Source organism: Gymnoscopelus microlampas, assembly GCF_963454915.1.
Source record: "Gymnoscopelus microlampas genome assembly, chromosome: 10".
In the NCBI taxonomy this organism is placed as follows: Eukaryota; Metazoa; Chordata; class Actinopteri; order Myctophiformes; family Myctophidae; genus Gymnoscopelus; species Gymnoscopelus microlampas.
Window position 1 is genome coordinate 11162778 of NC_139947.1, and position 23899 is coordinate 11186676.

At 42.3% G+C, this 23899-nt stretch overlaps 2 protein-coding genes across 6 annotated transcripts in view; one reads left to right on the forward strand and one right to left on the reverse strand.

The window, feature by feature from the left end:
- The window catches only part of uckl1b (uridine-cytidine kinase 1-like 1b), a 476626-nt gene that overhangs the window by 262702 nt on the left and 190025 nt on the right, over positions 1 to 23899 (forward strand). The gene's annotated exons all lie outside the window — the stretch shown is intronic.
- LOC311053011 (cyclin-dependent kinase 17-like) overlaps positions 1 to 23899 on the reverse strand; it is a 97280-nt gene that overhangs the window by 21395 nt on the left and 51986 nt on the right. For all 5 annotated transcript variants that reach the window (XM_084068363.1, XM_084068364.1, XM_084068361.1 and 2 more), the window contains 2 exons: positions 17980 to 18113; positions 5247 to 5372 (listed from right to left, as the gene is read on the reverse strand). In XM_084068363.1, coding sequence (XP_083924489.1) covers positions 5247 to 5372; positions 17980 to 18113 — 260 coding nt within the window. The remainder of the gene's footprint in view (positions 1 to 5246; positions 5373 to 17979; positions 18114 to 23899) is intronic.

Genomic DNA, 23899 nt, shown 5'->3' on the forward strand with positions numbered 1-23899 from the left:
AACAGCTATGGAACAAAAATGATACCGACCAACTTGCCTTGGTTTTAAAATGGGGTTTGAAGACCACGTGTTTTCACAAATCAGTCATTATGGTATATATTAATAATCCAGGACCATCAAGAGAGCAAGCTTTCACTGTTCTGACTCTAATGCCTAAGTTTTACTCACTTTGACAGCAAAAGTTGCAGATCTCAAAACACTTTTGAGCAGAGCTTGTAGCTCTGCTACTATGTCAGTGGTTCCCAAACTTTTTCATGTCAAGGACCCCAAAATGTGTATGTATTTGGCCGCGGACCCCCATCTAAAAAATATTTTGTTCCAGGGACCCCCAGAAGCAAAGATTTGAGTTACAAATGTTCACTTTAAAAAATATATAATTCAAAGATTTGCAAAGATTTTCAAGATTTTTCAAAAATAAATAGCAGATATACAAGCTCATAGCGCTATGAGCTTGTATATCTGCTATTTTTGAATAGCCAAAGTGTAAAATAATGCTTTTTAGCTCAAATCGGTTATGCCCCTGCAAGCCCCATGGAGGAGAACCAAGATGACGTGAGTGAGGGTTGAAATATATCGTCTCTGTCGGATGGGAAAACCTCAAAAACAGTCCAAAACTGTTACTTTTCAGGATTCAAAAATAGCAAAAGTAGCTCAAGTTTCGAGCTTGTAGATCTGCTACTTGATGCTTTTCGTGTGGGTTGAAATATATTCAACGTTGATGATGTCTGTCTGTCTGTCTTCCTTCGTCTGGCTGAAAAAGTTTGAGAACCACTGTCCTATAGTGTCCAGGCATTCAGAGTTTTGCATTCACCTGTCTTTTCCTTTCACTATCTGAGTCTTCCACACCTACTGTAACAGGCCCACATCATCTCCTATCTCTGCAACAACGTTCACTCTCTCCCTATAGTACCACTTTCCCCCCATCATCCCTCGCTGTCATTCACTCGCTTATCTTGTGTCCTTTCTCCCCTTCTCTCTCTCATCATCTCTTTATGCAACACTGCCCCCCCCTCCTCCTCTCTCTCTCTCTCTCTCCCGCTCCCTGACTCCCTCTCTCTCTCCCTCTCTTTTCCTTCCTCTCTCTCTCTGTTATCTCTTAGGTGTCCCGGAGTGTAATTCCAGTCAGCATGAGGCACTGCGGACTAGACGGGCAACTGCTGCTGAATTATAGATATACGTTACATCATAGACACACACACACACACACACACACACACACACACACACACACACACACACACACACACACACACACACACACACACATACACACACACACACACACACACTTGTATTACTATACTTGTGAGGACATCCAACAATTTATTGCAATTTCTTTATAAGCCTAATCCTACAAGCTGAAAATAGCAGATCTACAATAAGCTTGTAGATCTGCTGCTATTCTCGGTGCATCGTGACACCTAATATTTTCCGAGCTCTAAAAAAATATATATACACAGTATTTTTTTTTTTATCATAAACAACCACTTTCCTTGTGAGGAGGAGCAGGACCAGAGAAATGGTCCCTCAAAATGACACACACACACACACACACACACACACACACACACACACACACACACACACACACACACACACACACACACACACACACACACACACACACACACACACACACACACACACACACACACACACACACACACACACACACACACACACACGTCTTGCCACTCATTTTACAGTGCTCACCTGTTAAGCACACACAGACATCTGCTCTCTAAACCCCCCCCCCCCCCCATCCACCCGTGATGAAACCCTCCACCATCATTACAGTCAAACACTGCTCTCCCTCTCTCCACCCCCTCTCTCCTTTCATCTCTGTGGGGCCCCCTGCGGAGAAAGTTGAGTCGTTATATTACGGTCGCTGCCTGTCGGGGCAGAGACCTCTTTATCTCCAGATTCTAACTTTTTGTGTTCTTTTTGTGTATCGGTAAATTAACACCCTACTTGATCATACTACAGCGTCACACAAAAGCATCAAAAGTAGCAGATCTACAAGCTCGAAAGGCGGTGCGAAGCGACGCGTTTCGAGCTTGTAGATCTGCAACAGCAACAGTTTTGGACATTATGAGGTTTCCACCCGACAGAGACCATATTATTACGGTGGCTGTCGAGCGGAAAGCGGTGTTTTAGTGAATGAATGCTACTACTTTGTCATGGGAGAGTGTTTGTTGCGCGAAAGTAGCGAAAACGTGTGTGGCTATTTTACCACAATTTTGGAAACATTTTGAAAGTGAAAGTGGTTAAATGTGTCTGTGTGGGTTTTTATAAATATTGAACCATCTATGATCGCCCAGTGTATTTTTTTTAACCACTTAAAGGGATAGTTCACCCAAAAAAAATACTTTTTTTCCTATCGATTAATATTAATTCAAGTCTCCATGGGGTGGGAGACTTAATGGAGTTCTTTTTAGTTTTTGTCGCATTCCTAAGCCAATGATTTGATGACCAGCGGACCGGTAGGCAGTGGTTCCGGTAGGAGACACAAAGGAGACTCTTTGTGTCTCCTACCGGAACTGCTGCCGGTCATCAAATTATTGGCTTAGGAATGCGACAAAAACTAAACAATATCCATGAATTTAAGTCTCCATGGGGTGACTAATCGATAGAAAAAAAGGTCATTTTGGGGGTGAACTATCCCTTTAAAAAAACTGTATATTTTGTTGCCTGAGGTCCCCCAGGGGGTTCATACTGGGCCTCCTGCTTGTTTCCCTTTACACCAAATATGTATATTCGCTGAAAACAGCCAAGCTATTTTAGCCTTAATGTTCACCCCACAATAGGGACGCTAGAGGGTTCGAGTGGTTAATGCAAAAACTGCTTTAAAACTAAAGCTTAATCCGGTGGTTGCTCTGGATCAGGGCCAACTTGAAAATCTCAAAAATGCATTTTGCGGCCCACCCGTCTGACCCCTTATCTTGGTCAATAATTTGGGGGGCCCACTTGCAAAAGTCCTCACGGCCCACAGGTCGAGAACCACTGACCAAATTTATGCTCCGCAGTACGATGGTGTTGCTTGTCGACAAGAACGGATTCAAAATGGGTTCTTCTGGACAAGTGGCACATCGTCATCCTATGGAGTAGCTAGAAATTAACCCATTAACCACTTAGACCCTCTATTCTTAGTACAACGGACCCGAGTTGCAATCGGTGCGCTCTTTTCACTCTACACCAAATCTCCAATCAATCGGCGACGCATTGTGAGCTTGTAGATCTGCTATTTGTTGGCTAATGTTCCCCCCAGAATAGGAATGCTGGGGTTCAAGTGCGCAGTTAAGCTTAACCACTTGAACTCCAGCATCCCTATTCTGGGGGGAACATTAGCCCCAAAAGAAAAAACGTGTTATGAGCTGCAAGGCGTTATGAGCTTGTAGATCAAAGTGCTTGTAGTTTAAGTGGTTAACTCATATGTCGTCTCTCAGGTGGAAACCTCATATGTCCAAAACTGCCACTTTTCAGGATTCAAATTCAAAAATAGCAAAAGTAGCAGATCTACAAGCTCAAAACGCATCGTGGTTCTGCTACTTTTGCGTGACGCTGTCGTATGTAAGGAGAGTAGGGCGTTCATTTAAAATATGGAGAAAAGAGGTTGTCTGGATCTTGTGATCATGTCTATGTCTTGTGTATGTGTGTTTTGGAGTTTTTTATTATTATATGCTGTAACATAAATTGCCCTTGTTTGGGACATAATAAACTTGAACTTGAACTTGGGTTGAAGGGGTTCTGTTAACCACTTAAACCCTCTATTCTTAGTACGAGGAGAGCCCTTTGCGCCTCAATCAAATGTAAATATAACAAGCTGAACCGCAGCTGTGAGAGACAGGTTTGACGGAAAGAGCCTCTTCTTCCTTTCACTCTAAGTACTGCGTGGAAAACGCACTCCACGTGGAACGAAACGACGCACTCCATATCGGGGGCACAGGAAAGAGCGACAGCAACAGCAGTCGGAACACCACCACCACCACGGAAAAACCCAAAAATAAAACGCTGAGTGGGAAGAAGTAGGACTACTTGAAGAACGATACAAAAGAGAGTAGATGGGGATAATAAAAGGAAAACGCTGAATATTCATGAATTATCTTAGCCTAGCAGATATCCCTTCGCCCTCTCTCTCTCTCTCTCTCTCTCTCTCTCTCTCTCCATGCAACAACACCCTCCCCCCCCCATCTCTCTCTCTCCCACCCCCATAGTCATACCCACAATGCTCTTGGCCTGAATACATAATACAGACAGACCCCCCCAGCCCCCCACTGAGCCATTGTCAGCACTATATCATAACTCTGTGCGTGTTGTTTGGCGTTTTGCATTACGTGTGTGTATGTGCTCAGTTTTATGCATGTACGTGCACCACACACACACACACACACACACACACACACATGCTTGTGTGTGTGTGTGTGTGTGTGTGTGTGTGTGTGTGTGTGTGTGTGTGTGTGTGTGTGTGTGTGTGTGTGTGCGCGCGCTCACTGTCTCTCGCACGCACACAATACGTATAATAGCCTTAGTCAACCATCTCAGTGATGCACAATGGCGTTGGGAGGATCGTAAGCGCTTTCATCGCAGCAACAAAGCGACGCAACAAAGAGCAGCGCACATCCAAAACTTACCCGCCAGAGACAATTATGTGCAGAGACCGACGCGTCGCTAAAAGCAGTTGGCGAAAGCTAGTTGGGAGCTATAGCTCACACACAAGCGTGCACGCACACAAAACACACGCACACGCACACACGCACGTTTGTATTACTATGCTTGCATGTGTGAGGAGGATGTCAACATTTTAGGACGTTATTGAAAACGACTGAAAATAGCCGAAGAATTGCAGATCTACAGCTTTGTGAGCATGTCGAACGGCAATTCTTCGGTGTGTGACATCGCCACACGACTATCAACAGGGAAAACTCTACCCCAGACCCTAAAGCTAACCTCTAAATCCCTTATCCATTACCCTAATGCCAACCTGAATCTTTTCCTAATTGCAAAACTAACTCCCCAAATCTTTTTTTACCATAACAACAACAATATTATTGTTCTTGTGAGGACCAGGAAAAGGGTCCTCACAATTCTGACACACACACACACACACACACACACACACACACACACACACACACACACACACACACACACACACACACACACACACACACACACACACACACACACACACACACACACACACACACACACACACACACACACACACACACACACGCGATACTGACCAATGAGGCGCGTCGTAGCCTGCGGCTCATGGGCTTGTCAAAGGGCGGGCTGTTCATGGCAAACTTCTCCAGGTAGCCCTCCGGTAGCCGAATATCAGCTGGGAGAGACAGACGCTTATTTATGTCCTGAGAGAAGAGAGAGAGGGTGGGTGGGGAAGAGTGAGAGACAGAGAGAAAGAGAGAGAGTATTTCAATATAAAAATTGGTTGCGCAAAATCCATGTTATGACACAGTAGTTGGGGTTAGACCCCCAAAATGATATATATATTCAGCCTTGGACACAAAAATGTTGTGCTAGGGACCCCCAGAAGAGAAGATTTGTGTTAAAAAAAATCAAATGTATGCAACATTTTCCAATACTTTCAAGATAAAAAAAGAAAACATCGCAGATGTCATAGCACATTACTTGATTGATTCGGAGCCGTCTTGACAAAGCCACAAACGTTTCCAAACTCAAGTCCATTCTGTCTTCTCCACGATATGGCAAAAAAAAATAAAGTTATTCACGCCTTCATTACGTCTGGTCTGGACTGCTGCAGTTCCCCTTCCCCAGACCCGCCAGGCTTCATTATCTCGCCTGCAGATGGTCCCTAAATGCAGCTGCAAGGATGTTGACTGCTGCTAAAAAGTGCAAGCGCATCACCCTCTCCAGTCCTTTGCCTCTCTTCATTGGCTCCCTGTCCATTTTAGAATTCAATTTAAGATCCTGCTGATTGCTTTCAAGGCTCTTTAATGGCCAGGCCATCACTGGCACTCACTCAGCCCCTCCTATAGGCCTCTTCAGATCTCACAAATCTCTCTTGGATGTGACGTCCCGCGGTCACGACTACAAAGACAAGGTGCAGTTTGGTGCTCCACTGCTACTGGCCACTACCAGCCTTTTAATAATAATAATAATAGAAAAATAATAATAATACACTTTATTTTTATAGCACCTTTCATGCAGGAATTGCAGCTCAAAGTGCTTTACAAAAAGGATGAAATAACATAAAAAAAACTGAACTACCGGTAAAACATTACAAAGAGAATAAAAAATGTAAACACACTTGAGACAATAATTTTTTTAAAGAATAACGTACATAGAACTAGAGTGCAGTACTAAAGCTCCAAAATCCAAGTGCAATGCTAGTTAAAGGCTGAAGTATAAAATATGGGTTTTAAGCTTCCTTTTGGAACTAAAGCTACGTGTTTAATAGCTTTGGGACCTGAGATAAATAAAGGCTGCTTCACCGATCTTCTGTCCTTTCTGCTGTTATTAGGGAGTAGGAACCTCCAGCTATTGAAGGGTGGGTGTCGTTCTATGGGTGCGTTTGGAAATATGCACTGAGCGTTCTCTGGCCGTTCGTAAATTCAGCACAGTCGGTGCATTGTCATTTACAGTGGTACTGCAAATGACAATGCAAAAGTGACAAAGCAAAGTACTCACATTTTTTACCCCAGAAAAAGTATAAATTCTGCAATATAGAAATTACAAGTAACAAGTAAAAGTCCAGATTTCAAAATGTACTCGAGTAAAAGTACAAAAGTATTCGCATCAAAATGTACTTAAAGTACTAGAAGTAAAAGTACTTAGTAGTAAAAATCTTTTGAAAATAGCAGATCTACAAGCTCACAATGCGTCGCTATGCGACGCATTGTGAGCTTGTAGATCTGCTATTTTCAAATGGACGAAATGTATATAGGGCTGAAGTGTAGTGGAGTAAAAGTATAATATTTGCCTCTGAGATGTAGGGGAGTAGAAGTAAAAGTACAGAAAATTGGAAATACTCATGTAAAGTACAAATACCTCAAAATTGTACTTAAGCAAATGTACTTAGTTACTTTACACCACTGGTCGTTTGAAAATGAAGTGAGCTGCGCCCTAGGTGCTCTGAGTGCGCGCACCCACTGACCCTACTCAGAAGCAGGGTTATCCAGTGCGTTGACTCAACAACAATGGTGGAAGAAGTAATAGTTTTTTGAATGTCTTCTTAGACGAGGCAAAACGCATGCTAAACGAGGCAAAACGAGTGCTACTGCCAGCCATTCATGCTGCCAGTAAACTGTTGTTTATTATCTGACACCAGGCGCAGGTATAGGAAGCAGTGAGCGGACAATACAGGCATGGAGGCGCGAAGCAACAATACATTACACCCTCGCACAGGCAAGGTGTGTGGTTTTTAATGACCGTTCGTGAAGCTACAGAACGAAGAACTGCTGGTGTAACAGATTACACCAGCAGCAGAAGAGTACAGTGTTTTTGAGAGCATGTAGCTGACAAGGGAGTTAGCAATGTACTGTAGATTTATTATCTGTAGCAATGTACTGTACTTTTCTTTTTTTCTTATATATTTTCGGGGGCTTTTTCTGCCTTTACTGATTCCACAGTGAAGAGAGACAGGAAACAGGGAGAGAGAGTCGGGGAGCAGTGGTGGAAAGTAGCTAAGTACATGTACTCAAGTACTGTACTTAAGTACAATTTTGAGGTACTTTTACTTTACTGGAGTATTTCCAATTTGCAATACTTTTACTTCTACTCAACTACTCAGAGATAAATATTGTATTTTTACTCCCCTACAATTATTTGAAAACGTAGTAACTTAACTAGTTACTAGTTACTTTGTAGATTTAGATTATTATTACAAAAAACACATTAACCACTTCAGCCCTATATCAATTTCAATTTATACAAGCTCACAACGTATCGCTTCCCAACGAGTTGTGAGCTTAAAGATCTGCTATTTTGAAAGGATTTTTATACATTTGAAAACTTGTGAAATGTGTACTTTTACTTTTGGTATTTTATGTATTTATTTTACTTTTAGCATATTCTGAATTCCAGACTTTTACTTGCAACAGAGTATTTCTACATTGCAGTATTACTTAAGTAAAACATTTTGGTACTTTTTCCACCACTGTCGGGGAGTGACCTGCAGCGAGGGTCCGTTGGGCTTGGGAATCGAACCCGGGACTCGCTGTGGCATCAGAGCCTATGTGGTACGTGCCTTATAACCACTCGGCTATCGGCGGCCTAATCATTTCTAAATGATACGCAGCTGGACTATTAGTGTTCTCTCCCCTTGGTTGTGTTTAACAGTCGAGCTGCAGAGTTTTAGATGAGTCTCTCAGTAGCTTGTCTTTCCCGGGAGGCCAGTAAAACGTGCATTACAGCTGGCTTGAAATGAAGGCCTTCTGGGGCCCAATAACTTTTCAAATATACTTGTCATACAATATCCTTTTGTAACAGCACTTTGCTCAGCTTAACCCATTAAGACCCGAAGCCGATTCTACAAATGTCTTCTTAATCCCAACAGTATTCTGAAAAAACGTATGTTTCTACTGTATATCAGTGGTGCTCAAACATTTTCATGTCAAGGACCCCCAAAATTATATGTATTTGGACGCCGACCCCCATCTCAAAATATGTTATTCCAGGGACCCTCAGAAGCAAAGATTTGAGTTAAAAATGTTCGCTTTGAAACAATATATTCAAACTTTTGCACATATTTTCACGATTTTTCAAAAATAGCAGATCTACAAGCTCATAGCGCGGCACTCGGTGCCGCGCTATGAGCTTGTATATCTGCTATTTTTGAATAGCCAAAGTGTAAAATAATGCTTTTTAGCTCAAATCAAAAAGTGACACAGATGCGTTCCAGGTCTTAATGGGTTAAGACTTGTTTAAATGTACTCTAGGAATAAACAGTACTTTATTTCTTCCTAACACATCGGTTATGATTTTTTTAGAGAGTTCAGTCGGAGGACATAAACTTGGCTCTCTCAGAGTTTGCGACGAGACAGCCAAGACTCTAATCGAATCTGATGTCATCCGGGACTGTAGAAGGGCTTCCACTGACTGACGACGAATCGAGAGCCACCAATATATAATGAACGAGTGTTACACTACCACCACAGGGGATTTTCCTACAATATACACATTACACACACAATCTGGTATCCAGTGGTGCAGAGTAACTAAGTACATTTACTTAAGTACTGTCCTTAAGTACAATTTTGAGGTATTTGTACTTTACTTGGGTATTTCCAATTTCCAATACTTTTACTCCACTACATCTCGGCTCCAAATATTGTACTTCTACTCCACTACAATTATTTGAAAACTTTAGTTACTAGTTACTTTATTATTATTAAAAAGCATACATTAACCACTTCAACCCTATATACATTTCGGCCATTTGAAAATAGCAGATCTACAAGCTCACAATGCGTCGCATTGTGAGCTTGTAGATCTGCTATTTTCAAAAGATTTTTATACATTTGAAAACTCGAAATGGGACATTTTGCGTAATGACTACTTTCTACTTTTGTTACTTTAAGTACATTTTGATACCAATACTTTTGTACTTTTACTAATTTTTTCCCCCTTTTTTCCTTACTTTTACTTGTAACAGAGTATTTCTACATTGCAGTATTGATACTTTTACATAAGTAAAACATTTGAGTACTTTTCCCACCACTGCTGGTATAAAAGAATGATTAAAAAAATCAGCTTAATTAGAGGATCAGCGCGCAAACTGTCAGTCATGCAGCTGTAGTAAGGCCGCCCCTGAATTCACCGCCGATTAGGCTTGATTACACGCGTTACATACAGTGTCGATGAAGACGGAATCGTGACAGACTGTCAGCACTGCGCAGCGAGCAAGCAGCGCATACACACACTACATCTCCCACAATGCATCGCCGATCCTCTCATCGTACACCTTGGGATTATAGTATAGGACTACAGGCGGCGAGATGCCAATCACACAGTAGTTTCCATGGCAGCCAAACAACTGGGGCTGGCTTGGTCCCAATATCCCCACAGGATGTGACCCTGATATATCCTATATAAATATGTACGGTATGGATGCACTGCATGGGCGCTTCTGGGGGTGTTTATGTGAAGATGAAAGGCTGCAGGATTTCATGCCCATAATGGTTTTATGTAGGGAACTCATAGGCTAACATAACAGCCTGTCATCACCATGTCATATGAGCTAATGCCTTGAGGGTGTTGACACACACTTATACTGGCTGTGGTCGCCATCGTGACATTTTACTCGACGTCAAATTGTTGCGCAAATAATCGCGATTTAGCGATCCAATTGTGCTGCAGAATGCGGCAGCAAGAACTGTGAACTGTTGTGATAATAGAGAGGGTTAGCCAATGGAATACAGCCACCCCTAAGGACTACTAACCGTCGTGTTTCCTGCACTATCTGCACCGAGTGGACCTCTGACACAGAGCTACTGCACATATTAACAGAGCTGCTACCTTTAACCCTTTAAGACCAGGAACGCATCTGTGTGTCATTTTTTTATATCTTGGGCTATCTGCTATTTTTGAAAAAATTGTGAAAATTTGTGAAAATCTTTGAATAATATATATATACTTTTAACTCAAATCTTTGCTTCTGGGGAGGGTCCCTGGAACTGAATATTTTGAGATGGGGGTCTGCGGCCAAATACATTTTGGGGGGTCCTTGATCTCACACTTTTGGTTCTCAAAAGTGTGAGAACCACTGATTATAAGTAACATAAATAAAAATAATGTATACAAAAATTAAAAAAAAAGTTTAGATTTAGAAGACATTTTTAGAATCCCCAGAAGCAAAGATTTGAGTTAAAAATGTTTGCTTTAAAAACATTTTCACGATTTTTGAAAATAAATAGCAGATCTACAAGCTTATAGCATGAACTTGGATATCTGCGGTTTCTGAATAGCCAAAGTATAAAATAATGGTTAAAGTGGTTACACAGATGCGTTCCCGGTTTTAATGGGTTAAACGCATTTTAAATCGGTGGCTTTTTGTCTACCGTTTTAAGTAGTTTTGGGGAAAAATGCTGCTAATTATCCCAAAAGTGACTGCAAAATCTTGAAAGAGTTCTACTGTTTGTTTAGTAGCTTTATACCCTTACCAACGTGCATATAACATTGCAATGTGACATAGCTCTGTTTAGCACAACACTGTACTCCCTCCAACTGTACATACTTTCCCAATGTATTTTTCTTAAATTGTTTTATTATATTTTGACACTGTAACAATGTAATGTTTTCTCATACCAATAAAGCTCCCTTGAATTGAATTGAAATTGTGTTTTTGTGTCTGCGGTTGGCAAAAAACCCACAAAAACCAACACCGCACCCACACAGACGCATAGCTGAGGGGAAAAGAACCTGCTTGTACATTATTAATCACTACATGGATGTATGTGTGTACTGTAGATGCAGGCAAAGCACAAACAATCAATATACAAGTACAGTACAGTGCCAAGTGTAAAAGCCTGATTTATGCGTTGGTGTGTGCCGGTGTCGCAGGGTTAAATCGCACGATCTCCATAAGCTCTCGGACAAGACGTGTTGTGAGCTTGTAGATATTTCAGCTTTTGACACTTCAGAAATCGTTTCCGTCGGGGTAGGAACCTCTCATCTCCATATTCTAACTTTTGGCGTTTTTTCGTAAATCATTGCCCTACTTGATCATACTGCAGCGTCCCTCAAAAACATAAAAGGTAGCAGATCTACAAGCTCGAAAGCTTGTAGATCTGCTACTTAAGGATATGAATCCTGATAAGTAACAGTTTTGGAATAACGTATGAGGTTTCCAGTGGTGTAAAGTAACTAAGCACATTTTCTCAAGTACTGTACTTAAGTACAATTTTGAGGTATTTTTTACTTTACTGGAGTATTTCCAATTTTCAGTACTTTTACTTCTACTCCACTACATCTCAGAGGCAAATATTGCACTTTTACTCCACTACAATTATTTGAAAACTTTGGTTACTAGTTACTTTGCAATTATCAATTATTATATTATAAAACATACATTAACCACTTTAGCCCTATTTTATACCTAGGCTATTTGAAAATAGCCTATCTACAAGCTCACAACGCGTCGCATCGCGTCGCATTGCATCGCGTCGCATCACAACGCGTCGCATCACAACGCGTCGCATCGCGTCGCGTTGCATCGCGTCGCATTGCATCGCGTCGCATTTGCATCGCGTCGCATCACAACGCGTCACAACGCGTCACAACGCGTCGCATCGCGACGCGTTGTGAGCTTGCAGATCTGCAATTTTCAAACATTTTAGTACTTTTACTTTTGGTACTTTAAGTACATTTTGATACCAATACTTTTGTACTTTTACTAAGTAAATAAGTACATTTTTAATTCCGGACTTTTACTTGTAACGGAGTACTTCTATATTGCAGTATTGATACTTTTACCTAAGTAAAATATCGGACTACTTTTTCCACCACTGGAGGTTTCCACCCTGACAGAGACGATACGGTAAATGGTGCATTTACAGTATAGTGCCTTTATTCAATAGCGCTTTACAATGTGCATTATATTCACCCGTTCGCACACACACATTCACACACCGACAGTCGGAGAAGGAGGAGGAGGAGGAGGAAACCATGCAAAGCACCAACCTGCTCATCTGGAGCGGTTGGGGGGGGGGGGGGGATTCACTGTCTTGCTCAAGGACACTTCAGCGCTGTAACGCCGGGGGGAGCCCGGGATCAAATTGGGAAACCTTCCGTTTCCCCCTGACGGGCCCACGGCCGCAACTTCATGACGCGCAATGTATAACAATGCATAGCAGATCTACAAGCTCATAGTGCGGCACTCTGTGCCACGCTAGCTTGTATATCTGCTATTTTTGAATAGCTCAAAGAAATCTAAAATGACAGAGATGCGTCCCCGGATTGAATGGGTTAAATCACGCATAAAGATTAATTGAAAATTCCCAATGTAACCTCATATACGAAAATGCCAGTGACTGTGAATGGACGGTCACACACATGTATGTACATGTGGGTGACCCACGCTTCTCTTAACACATTCAATCCGGGAAACGCATACTGTGGAAAGCATTTTATAGATTTCTTTGAGCTATTAAAAAAATAGCAGATCTACAAGCTCATAGCGCGGCTATGGGCTTGTAGATCTGCTTTGTTTTGTTTTTTTAAATCGTGGAAAATGTGTGCAAATCTTTGATATTTGGCCACGGACCCCCATCTCAAAATATGTTGTTCCCCCCCTCATCCCGGAAGCAAAGACGTTAAAAATAAAAAATCTATAACATAACAAATTTCCACGATTTCTCAAAACAAATAGCAGATCTACAAGCTCGTAGCGCGGCGCTCGGTATGAGCTCACTATAAGCTTGTATATCTGCTATCTTTGAATAGCATCCAAAGAAATCTGACACAGATGCGTTCCCGGATCGAATGGGTTAAACAAACAGGGCACCAAGTGACACCATGCACATGATGAAGAAACACACATCCTCTCATTCACAATGGTAGAGACAAAACACACACGCACACTCAAACACACATACATAGCATATATATACACGTGTCCCCCATATACTCACAATGCAGAACAGCTCTAGTAGGTCCCTCATTGTCCTCCTGAAATGTATCTTTTTGAACACGCTCACACACACACACACATGCATGCACACACACTACCCACGATGCATCTCTCTGACCTGGCTCTGGCACATGTGACTGTTGTACACACACTGACAGCGGGGAGTGACAGAGAGAGAGAGAGAGAGAGAGAGAGAGAGAGAGAGAGAGAGAGAGAGAGAGAGAGAGAGAGAGAGAGAGAGAGAGAGAGAGATGGAGGCTGGCACTGTGGTAGAATGCCCTCCTGACAGAGCGAGGAGGAGGAGGGGGGGAGGAAAACAGGAACATGTAGAGAAGGGTAGGAAAGATGGACAGATTCCTGGAGGGGAGAGGAAGCCAGATGATGGGGGGGGTGGGGGGGGGGGGGGGAGGAGGGAACAGAAGAGGAGGAATGGCTAGGAGGAGGAAACCGTTGTTTTTGAGCCTCATTTATGCTCCGTCGTGTCGAAAACAGCAGACCTACAAGCTCAAGGAATTCCAACCCATCTTTATTATCATTCCAACTCAATGAAGAGGGCTGTTATTTTATAGGTCAATTGTACTATGGAATTGTCTTCCAGGCGATATTCGTCACATCAAAGGAACGGCTTGTTTCAAAAGGAAACGTAGACTTTATGTACTGTACACTCAACACATACCATCTTAGCTTACATACCAGATTGATCGTGCTGCTTTTGAAATCTGTTGTAATTCCTGTTGGTTTCCCTTTTTTTAAATCGATTTTTTTCATGTGATACTTGACTTTTATTTTTTTACTGTTAATGTATATTAATGTCTTGGACTCCAGAAGTCTAGCTGTCGTCTAGGCGTCAGCTATTGGGGATCCGTATGAACAAACAATTTATTTATTTTCTTACTTCATTTTTATCCCATGATTTTGCAACCCCATTTTTTTTCACCCAGTGCCAATTGTCTAAGTAATCCTAGGCGCTACACTCTCTATTCCAGCCTAGGGAGAGCCCAGAGCCGAGCTCATGCCTCCTTCAATGCATGAGGGCTAACAAGCCTTCTTATCACCTGACAGGGGGGAGTTTCCCCGGTAGGACGTAGCGCGTGGAAGGAACACGTTATTCCAACCAGTTCCTTTCCCCTCCATCAGGCGCCCCGGCTGACCAGGGCGAGGCAGTATACAGACCAGGATTACTGCACGTTTTTTGTGAGGGTACCTATAGCCTAGGGCAGTGGTTCTCAACCTGGGGGTCGCGACCCCCAGGGGGGTCGCCAAATAATTTGGGGGGGTCACCAGATTTTTGGGTGAATTAAAAAAAAAAAAAAAACTTTTTTTTTTTAACAAAATATTTTTTTATGTTATCATTAATTCATGTTTTATCAGCTAATTTGCTCAATTTACCCACTTTTTGCAAAAATGTTTTGATAATAAACAATTATCAAATAACCTATTATAATTAAGTAACCTTCACGCGCGCGAACGGGACCGTGCGCGTGCACGCGGGGGGTCGCGGGAAATAATATCATTATTTTGGGGGTCGCGGCCTGAAAAGGTTGAGAACCCCTGGCCTAGGGGACACGGGGAAAACATGCACCATGAACAAACTAATATTACGTGGACACTGGACAGCAGAGTTACTTTCACATGTTTCTTTTTTTTCCAAAGTATTCATAGTTAGTCAAAAACAGGAATTGAAAAAAATCCCCAAAAAGGTAGCACATCCCAAATTTCAAATCAATGGAGGACAAAGTACTCACATTTCCAGGTTTTTATTGGGACACACCAATAAACGAACGCTTACGCGTTTTGGCAAAGAGCCTTCATGAGTAGGCTTGTCTTCCATTGATTTGAAATTCGGGATGTGCGACCTTGTCGGGGATTTTCAATTCCTGTTTTTGATGTTTATAGTGGATTTTGGGTCTAGCACTCCACTGAGAAAACTCATTGTTGATGCGCAAACTCTTTTTCTAATTTATTCATAGTTAATATCACCTCTGCCATTTTCCATTAGCTTAGCTTGAAGCGGGTTGCACCTTAACCCATTCAGACCGGGAAAGAATCTGTGTCATTTTAGATTTCTTTGGCTATTCAAAAATAGCAGATATACAAGCTCATAGCGCGGCACCAAGTGCCGCGCTATGAGCTTGTATATCGGCTATTTTTTGTGAAAATGTGTGCAAATCTTTGAATATATATATTAAAATAAAATAGATGATCTACAAGCTTGTAGCTTGTATATCTCTGCTGTCCGGCAGAAACCAACTAACTCCAAGTTTTTTTTCAGGAAATGACAAAAACAAAACAAAACGTGGACTTTTTAATACTTTTCATTGGTTCAATATTTTTTTAATCAACAAACAGACATAAAGGGTGTTCAATAGCACTGATTTATGGAAAAAAAATGCAAAAGCGGAAAAATGGAGTTCTGCCGGACAGCAACGATATCTGCTATTTTTTAATAACCCAAAGTATAAAATATATGGTTATATAGCTAAAAATCTAAAATGACAATGGGTTAAGCCCAATTTATAATTGTACAACAACGGCGAAGCAGTGCGCCTAAAATAGCAGACTCACAAGCTCACAATGTGAGCTTGTGAGTCTGCTATTTTTGAAGTGCAACACCGTTGCGCGACGGCGCATAAATTAGGCTTCACAGCCCCCACCAACCATCCAGTCCTGCCAGTTTCTCCTCCGCTGTGTCCCTCCCTCCCTCCCTCCCTCCTTCTGTGGCGTTCTTATCATCTCTTCCAAGCCTAATTCCGTCGCATTCCTTCCTTCCCTTTGTAATACTAATAATTATTTCAAGCGCCGTAATTACTGTCCTCTCCGTCTTTTTCCCTCCGTTCCGCTCTTTCAACTCAACATCTGTCTCCATCTCTCCCTCCTCCTCCTCATCCACCCATCCCCCATTCTCTCTCTGTCTCTCCATCTTTCTGTTTCTTTCTCTCCCTCTCCTCTCTCTCCCGAGTGTCTCTCTCCGTCTCTTTCCACTGTGTGTGTGTGTGTGTGTGTGTCTCTTTCTCTCGTTCTCTCTGTGTGTCTCTCTCGCTCACTCTCGTTCTCTCTGTAGTAAACATGGTCTAAATCGGTGGTTCTTAAAGAAGGGTCCGGGGACCCCCAGGGGTCCTTGAGGGGGTTCCAGGGGTCCACAGCAAAATGACTTAATAATATAGCATCAAAATATTTTTTACCACATTAAACCCTGTATACATCGACTATTTGAAAATAGACGATCTACAATTTTAATTTTAACAACACAAATCTTGTATGGGGGGTCCTCTGTGGCCCAAACTGTTTTCACATGGGGGTCCACCACGGCCAAATATATCTTCATTTTGGGGTCCTTGACAAGAAAATGTTTGAGAACCACCGATTTAAATTAGACTAATTAGCGTTCAGAAGTGCAGTTCAGCGCGATTCATACTTGGTCTTGCGGCGAGAATAACAGACCTACCTCTGTTATTCTCGGCTATTAGTCGCGACGGAGCATACATTTTTAGAGACAGCAGACTGTGAGTCCAGAGGCATTTCCCATAATACTGCTGTGGTAATCACTCCATGGCTTCCACACACACACACACACACACACACACACACACACACACACACACACACACACACACACACACACACACACACACACACACACACACACACACACACACACACACACACACACACACACACACACACACACACACACACACACACACACACACACACATGCCACATAGACATCAACATATACTGTAGATAAGGCTACATAATTTAAAGCCTCTACACTTTTTGGCCTCTACACTTGAGAAAGTACATACATAAATTACATTCATATATTCATACTGTACATACAGTACATACATTCATTCATATTTTATTTTAAGTACATAACCTGCTTCACCCTGAGCCAAAAAAACCCAGGTCTGAGAATTGACAAGTATGCTCTGGTTCAGCAGCGGCTGTGTGCATTGTGCACCTTGTCGGAGATGTGCCAGTGTGTGTGTGTGTGTGTTTGTTTGTATTGCTATACTAGTGAGGACCGTAGTAGTAGTATTTGAAGAAATATACATTGTGAGGACCGTTTTTCTGGTCCTCGCAAGACAAATGGTTGTTTTATAGTAAATTTGAATTAGCGTTAAACATGATTTATACTTAGTTGCGCGCCAGTGTCATGCACCGAAAAATAGCTGATCTATAAACTCACAACGCGTCGCGCTGCGGCGCGTTGTGGGCTTGTAGATCTGCTGTTTTTCGGCTTTAGGCTTACGGTTAAAAATGTCAAAATGGCTGTCCTAAAGTGTTGATGTCCTCACAAGTATAGTAATAGAAACGTGTGTGTGTGTGTGTGTGTGTGTGTGTGTGTGTGTGTGCGTGTGTACCTCATTGGAGATGCGTCGGTGGTGGTTGTTCCGCATGCGGACACGGACTGGACTCTGAACCTCATCGGAGGACGTCCCAGACGCCTGGTCGCTCTCGCCGTCCGACCCCATCTTCACGTTCTCATGGACTATACCTAGAACACACACACACACATAGAAATAGGGTTGTCAGAGGACTGTCTTTTAGTGTATTGTGTAGGCAAAGGAGCTAAACTCTGGCTGAATAATGAAAGGACTTTTTCTGCTTCCCTTTGAAAGACAGTAGTTCCATTTTAGAGTGTTTTTGAGCAACGTGTGCGTCGCGTATTTACACGGTGCTGGTGTCATGACTGGCTCTGGGCCATGACGAATAAAGGGGAGGGAGATCCTAGGTGTAAAATGGGTTGAAAAAATTTGTGACATTTAATGTTCATTAAAGTTATACAGTGCAGATTTCAAAAAAACGATTTTTAGCAGCCTTTGCTGGTCATTACCGTCACTGCAGGCCGTTCATTTATTACTGCGTTATCCAGAGTTTCATTCGTTTTCACCGGAAGACGGAAGCGTCTCAAAAAGCGTTCTTTTAATTGTTTTATACGATCTGTGGATCGTTTCTCTTAGCCAGTGGAGCTTTAGTTACCGTGAGCTGTGTTTTCTTTTTCTGTTTTTTTTCGTTCTTCAAATCATACAATCTCTTAAAATCAGCGTGAGTTTCCTTTTTGTTATTAGCGCGGTAGTTCCTGGCCAAACAGGAAACCGGTGCAGTAGTTCCTGGCCAAACAGGACACCGGTGCATTTCCGCTTCCATTTTCCGGCCAGATGACGTCATTTTCGTGGGAAAGTCATGCTCGACAACGTTCAATAGAAAATATATAAATAAAAGGCTTTCGGGGGTGAAATTCATGGAGTGGGTGTTTGTGAAACATTTGCCACTCACAAAAGATATACAATTTAACTTTATTTTTATTGAAAAAGTTACCTAGCATTAATTTACCCAGGGTAGAAGCTGAGCACATATGCTAATTTTCAGCAACGCCCTTTACCATAGAAACACAGACAGACAGACAAATTAAAACCTGGGAGCTGACTAGTACAACCACAGTCTTATGCTGTTGGCCACTAAGCAGCTCCACTGGAGCAGTTAGGGGTTCAGTGCCTTGCACAACGGCACTTCAGCTGTGTTGGGGGAGTGGTGACCATTCACTTCCCCACCCAGATCTTCCTGCCAGTCCGGGGAATCGAACTGCCGACCTTCCGGCAACAAGGGCGCTGCCTGCCCTAAACATTACGTGCTAAAGATCCTTATCGGGAAGTGGAGTCAGTAAATCAGTATTGTACTGTATGCAGTGGTGGAAAAAGTACTCAAATGTTTTACTTAAGTAAAAGTATCAATACTTCAATGTTGAAGTACTCTGTCACAAGTAAAAGTCCGGAATTCAAAATGTACTTGAGTAAAAGTACAAGAGTATTGGTATGAAAATGTACTCAAAGTACCAACAGTAAAAGTACTAAAATGTTTGAAAATAGCCGATCTACAAGCTCACAACGCGTCGCATCGTGACGCGTTGTGAGCTTGTAGATCGGCTATTTTCAAATAGCCTAGGTATAAAATAAACTAAAGTGGTTAATGTATGTTTTATAACGTAATATATTTATATCTGCAAAGTAACTAGTAACTAAAGTTTTCAAATAATCGTAGTGGAGTAAAAGTACAATATTTCCCTCTGAGATGCAGTGGAGTAGAAGTAAAAGTATAGACAATTGGAAACACTCCGGTAAAGTAAAAGTAACACAAGATTGTAATTAAGTACAGCAATTGAGTAAATGTACTTAGTTACTTTACACCAATGACTGTATGTAAGTGTGTGGATGAGACATGGTGTAGTGCAGGGTGTGTGTGGATGGAACGCCATAAGTCAAAACCTGGATCTAACAAAGGAGCATGGAGAGCTACTGTAACAGCAGACTGAGTCTCTAGAGAATGATCATTAACCATGAACTTCTAAGACTCCTGGAGGCACTGGGCCACCCAAGGCCCAGGTGCCCTCCATGATGCCCCGCCCTGCTCACCAAGGGCGGGCTTGTAGATCTGTAGCTTGTAGATCTGCTGCTTACTTTTGTGTGACGCTGTAGTATGATCAAGTAGGGAGTTAATTTACGGGGCAAAAAAAATAAAAAATTGAATATGGAGATAAGAGGTTTCTGCCCGAGAGCAACGATAACTAACATTGTAGTGTTTTGAAAATTATTTTTGGCACAAGTTGGGAATAGCTGCCTCATGGTGTGTGTGTGTCTCTCTCTCTCTCTCTTTCTCTCTCTCAGCCAACGTCTATAAACCCAGTGTCTGTGTCTGTCATAGAGGGGACACAACCTTTGGCCTTTCTTAGGTTTCATTCGCCCCTACTGTGCATGTTGTGGTAGGGTCCCGGGGTCCCGGCCCCCAGACCATGGATCATACCACCAGCCTGGCGGGGGGGGGGGGTTGTTGGCGCGAGGCGCGCGCGCGCGTGTGTGTGTGTGTGTGTGTGTGTGTGTGTGTGTGTGTGTGTGTGTGTGTGTGTGTGTGTGTGTGTGTGTGTGTGTGTGTGTGTGAAATGCCAGCCGTAACACGAGGAGGTCAGGAATCGATATTACCCCACATGCAATGTAAGCTCTCCCGTCCTCAACCCCCCGCCCCTTCCCCTCCTGCCTTCACCCCATCCCCCCCACAAATCCATCTGATTAATGAGACAAGAGTGCATGCTCTTGTGTGTGTGTGTGTGTGTGTGTGTGTGTGTGTGTGTGTGTGTGTGTGTGTGTGTGTGTGTGTGTGTGTGTGTGTGTGTGTGTGTGTGTGTGTGTGTGTGCTGGTGGGTGGGGGTGGGGTGGATGGGTTGGGGTATCTTCTTCTTAGGTTTCTTCATTGGCATGGTGTCTTGGGATAGCTCCAGAATAGAGAGTTGGTCATTAACTGGGAGTGAGTGTGTGTGTGTGTGTGTGTGTGTGTGTGTGTGTGTGTGTGTGTGTGTGTGTGTGTGTGTGTGTGTGTGTGTGTGTGTGTGTGTGTGTGTGTGTGTGTGTGTGTGTGTGTGTGTTTGGGGGGTATTCTAGCATTGGATGTGTGAGGAACATAAGGGCTGAATAAGGTGAATAGGGTGCGTAAGGTGAATAAGGGTGTTTGTGTATAGCGGGTGTCCTCTGTTAACACCAATAACACATTTCCACCTCCCACTGTGTTTCCACTGTAGACAGAACGTGTGTGTGTGTGTGTGTGTGTGTGTGTGTGTGTGTGTGTGTGTGTGTGTGTGTGTGTGTGTGTGTGTGTGTGTGTGTGTGTGTGTGTGTGTGTGTATTACGATACTAGTGAGGGCCAAAATGTCTAGTAGAGTAGAATATGAGAAACAGATATTGTGCGGACAATTTTCCTGATGGTCTTCACCAGAGAAATTGTCGTTTTATGGTTAATAATAACAATGAGTTACAATTACAGGAGAAGATTCAAGGTGCGGTTTTGGGTTAGGGGTTTGACATTTTAGAGGTTCGGTTTAAGGGTTGATGTTGGAGTTATGCCTGATTATTTTATGATTATATTAGGGTTGTGGTTAAAATGGCCACATAAAAATAAATTACATTAATAAAATTGCCGTTCTGAAATGTTCATGTCCTCAGTGTGTGCGTGTTGGCGTGGTAATGTACTGGACAGAGAAATAAGCCCCATGAGTGACTGGGACACCTCGAGTCGTGCCCCGTGGAATAGGCTATATTCACAGGAGCCATATTGGAAAGAAATTGGGCATCTTCCTTACTTCCTTCACAGGTTTTACCAATGATACTAAAGTGTGGTCCCTGGACCACACTTTGAGACCCACTGGTGTGGCAGAGTGTTTCCAGTGAGCCAACATGCACAATATCAGCACCCTGACTCTGTTTGACAAGAATGGAACAGAGCCTTCATTAGTATCATTGGTAACACCTGTGAAGGAAGCGTGGAAGCGGCCCAATTTCTTTCCAATATGGCTGCTGTGCATAGAGCCTATTGTGGGATAGCAAGATGGAGGCTATTTCTTATGAGCACACTGTGGTGTGTCTGTCAGCTACAAAGGGGAACACAGCGACGCCCCAAGGCCCTTCCCAGGTCATTTGTGTGCGTCTCCTTCACATAATCAAGGTTAAGATCAGGAGAATGTTAAGCTGGTCTGAGTGCTGTGCCTCACGGCTACGAAAAGGAGAGCAGAGAGGACATTTATGCGTGCGTGGCTACCTAGCATGCAAGCTAACATGACACAGTACAATCCTCAGCGTTATATTGTTATACAAATAGATTCTGACAAGTCCCGAGAAAGACGCCTTGTGATTGGACAGTAGTTACTCTGATTGGCAGTTGTGCCGAACGCTCAGTGGTAGAAAAAGTACTCAAATGTTTTACTTAAGTAAAAGTATCATTACTCCGATGTAGAAATACTCTGTTACAAGTAAAAGTCTGGAATTCAAAATGTACTTGAGTAAAAGTACAAAAGTATTGGTATCATAAAGTAAAGTAAAAGTACCCCTCCCTTTCTTTCTTTTGTTCTCTTTCTGAAAATAACAAAAACGATGGAGCTTGCACAAAAACGAATATCACACCCTGTTCTGTACACCTGTAAACCTTGTGACAATAAAGTTGATTCTGGTTCTGAATTAACACTGAATATTTTTTTACTGTGTCCATTAACGTGACGTAAACTCTTACATTCTATTCTATTTTTATTAATTGAATTACACGAATTATACATTAAAATAAAGACCATTAACCCATGTATAACCACTTAAACCATTATTTTGTACTTCGTTTTTTTGTAGATCTGCTATATTTGAAAAATCGTGAACATTTTTGCAAATCTTTGAATATATATATTTTTAAAGCAAACATTTTTAACTCAAATCTTTGCTTCTGGGGGTCCCTGGAACAAAATATTTTGAGATGGGAGTCCGTGGCCAAATACATATAATTGTGGAGGTGCTTGACATGAAAAAAAGTTTGAGAACCACTGATATAACAGCACACGTTTTTCAGAAAACCTGGGTTAACTGCACACAGAAATAGTGTCTTGCCGCTTCATCGCTATGAACTAGCCCCATGCATGAGTGTGTGTGCAGACACGCCAGTTGCTTTTATTAGCCTCGCTCCTGCATCTGTTGACATAAAGACCATACGGTCATTACTTAAGGATGAACGCAGTCCATCTGTATGAATCATTATTGAGCGACTTCTCAGACTTTTAAACCACATCGGCTGGGTTATGGAAATAACCCAAAGCCTCAAGCCGAAGGCCCAGACACCACAGAGGAGCATGGATACTATTGGTCACTGTCGGGCAGAAACCTCATATCTCCATATTTCAACTTTCTGTGTTTTTTCATAAGATAACGCCCTACTTGATCACACTACTTCTTAATGCAATAGTGTTGCACAAAAGTAGCAAAAAGACCTTGTAGAAAAGATCAGCTATTTGAAAGTTAAAAGTTGAAAGTCTTTAAGTGTGTCTCTGTGGCTTTTATAAATATCGAACCAAAGAAAAGTATTGACAAGAGCTCGTGAATAAATAATAACCACATTGGGATCCATTGAAACACAGGTTCTTTCTTCCGTTTTTGCTGAAAAGTAACAGTTTTTTTTTTGGACATACAAGGTTTTTCCAGTTTGAACCATACAAGGTTTTTTTTTTGTTTGGTATAGTGGTAGGAAAACGGAGTGGCTCAGTCAGTACTCAGTAGTCATATCAGGAATCAACCCCCGCAACCCTGATGTTGAAACATTACACCCAGCCGGCGTAACGTACACCTGGCTGACAGAAACCGATCCGGGAGATCTACGTACATTGGGCATGCACTCACTCACAACACACACACACACACACACACACACACACACACACACACACACACAACTCACGCTAAACCTCCCCCCACACTCACACACACA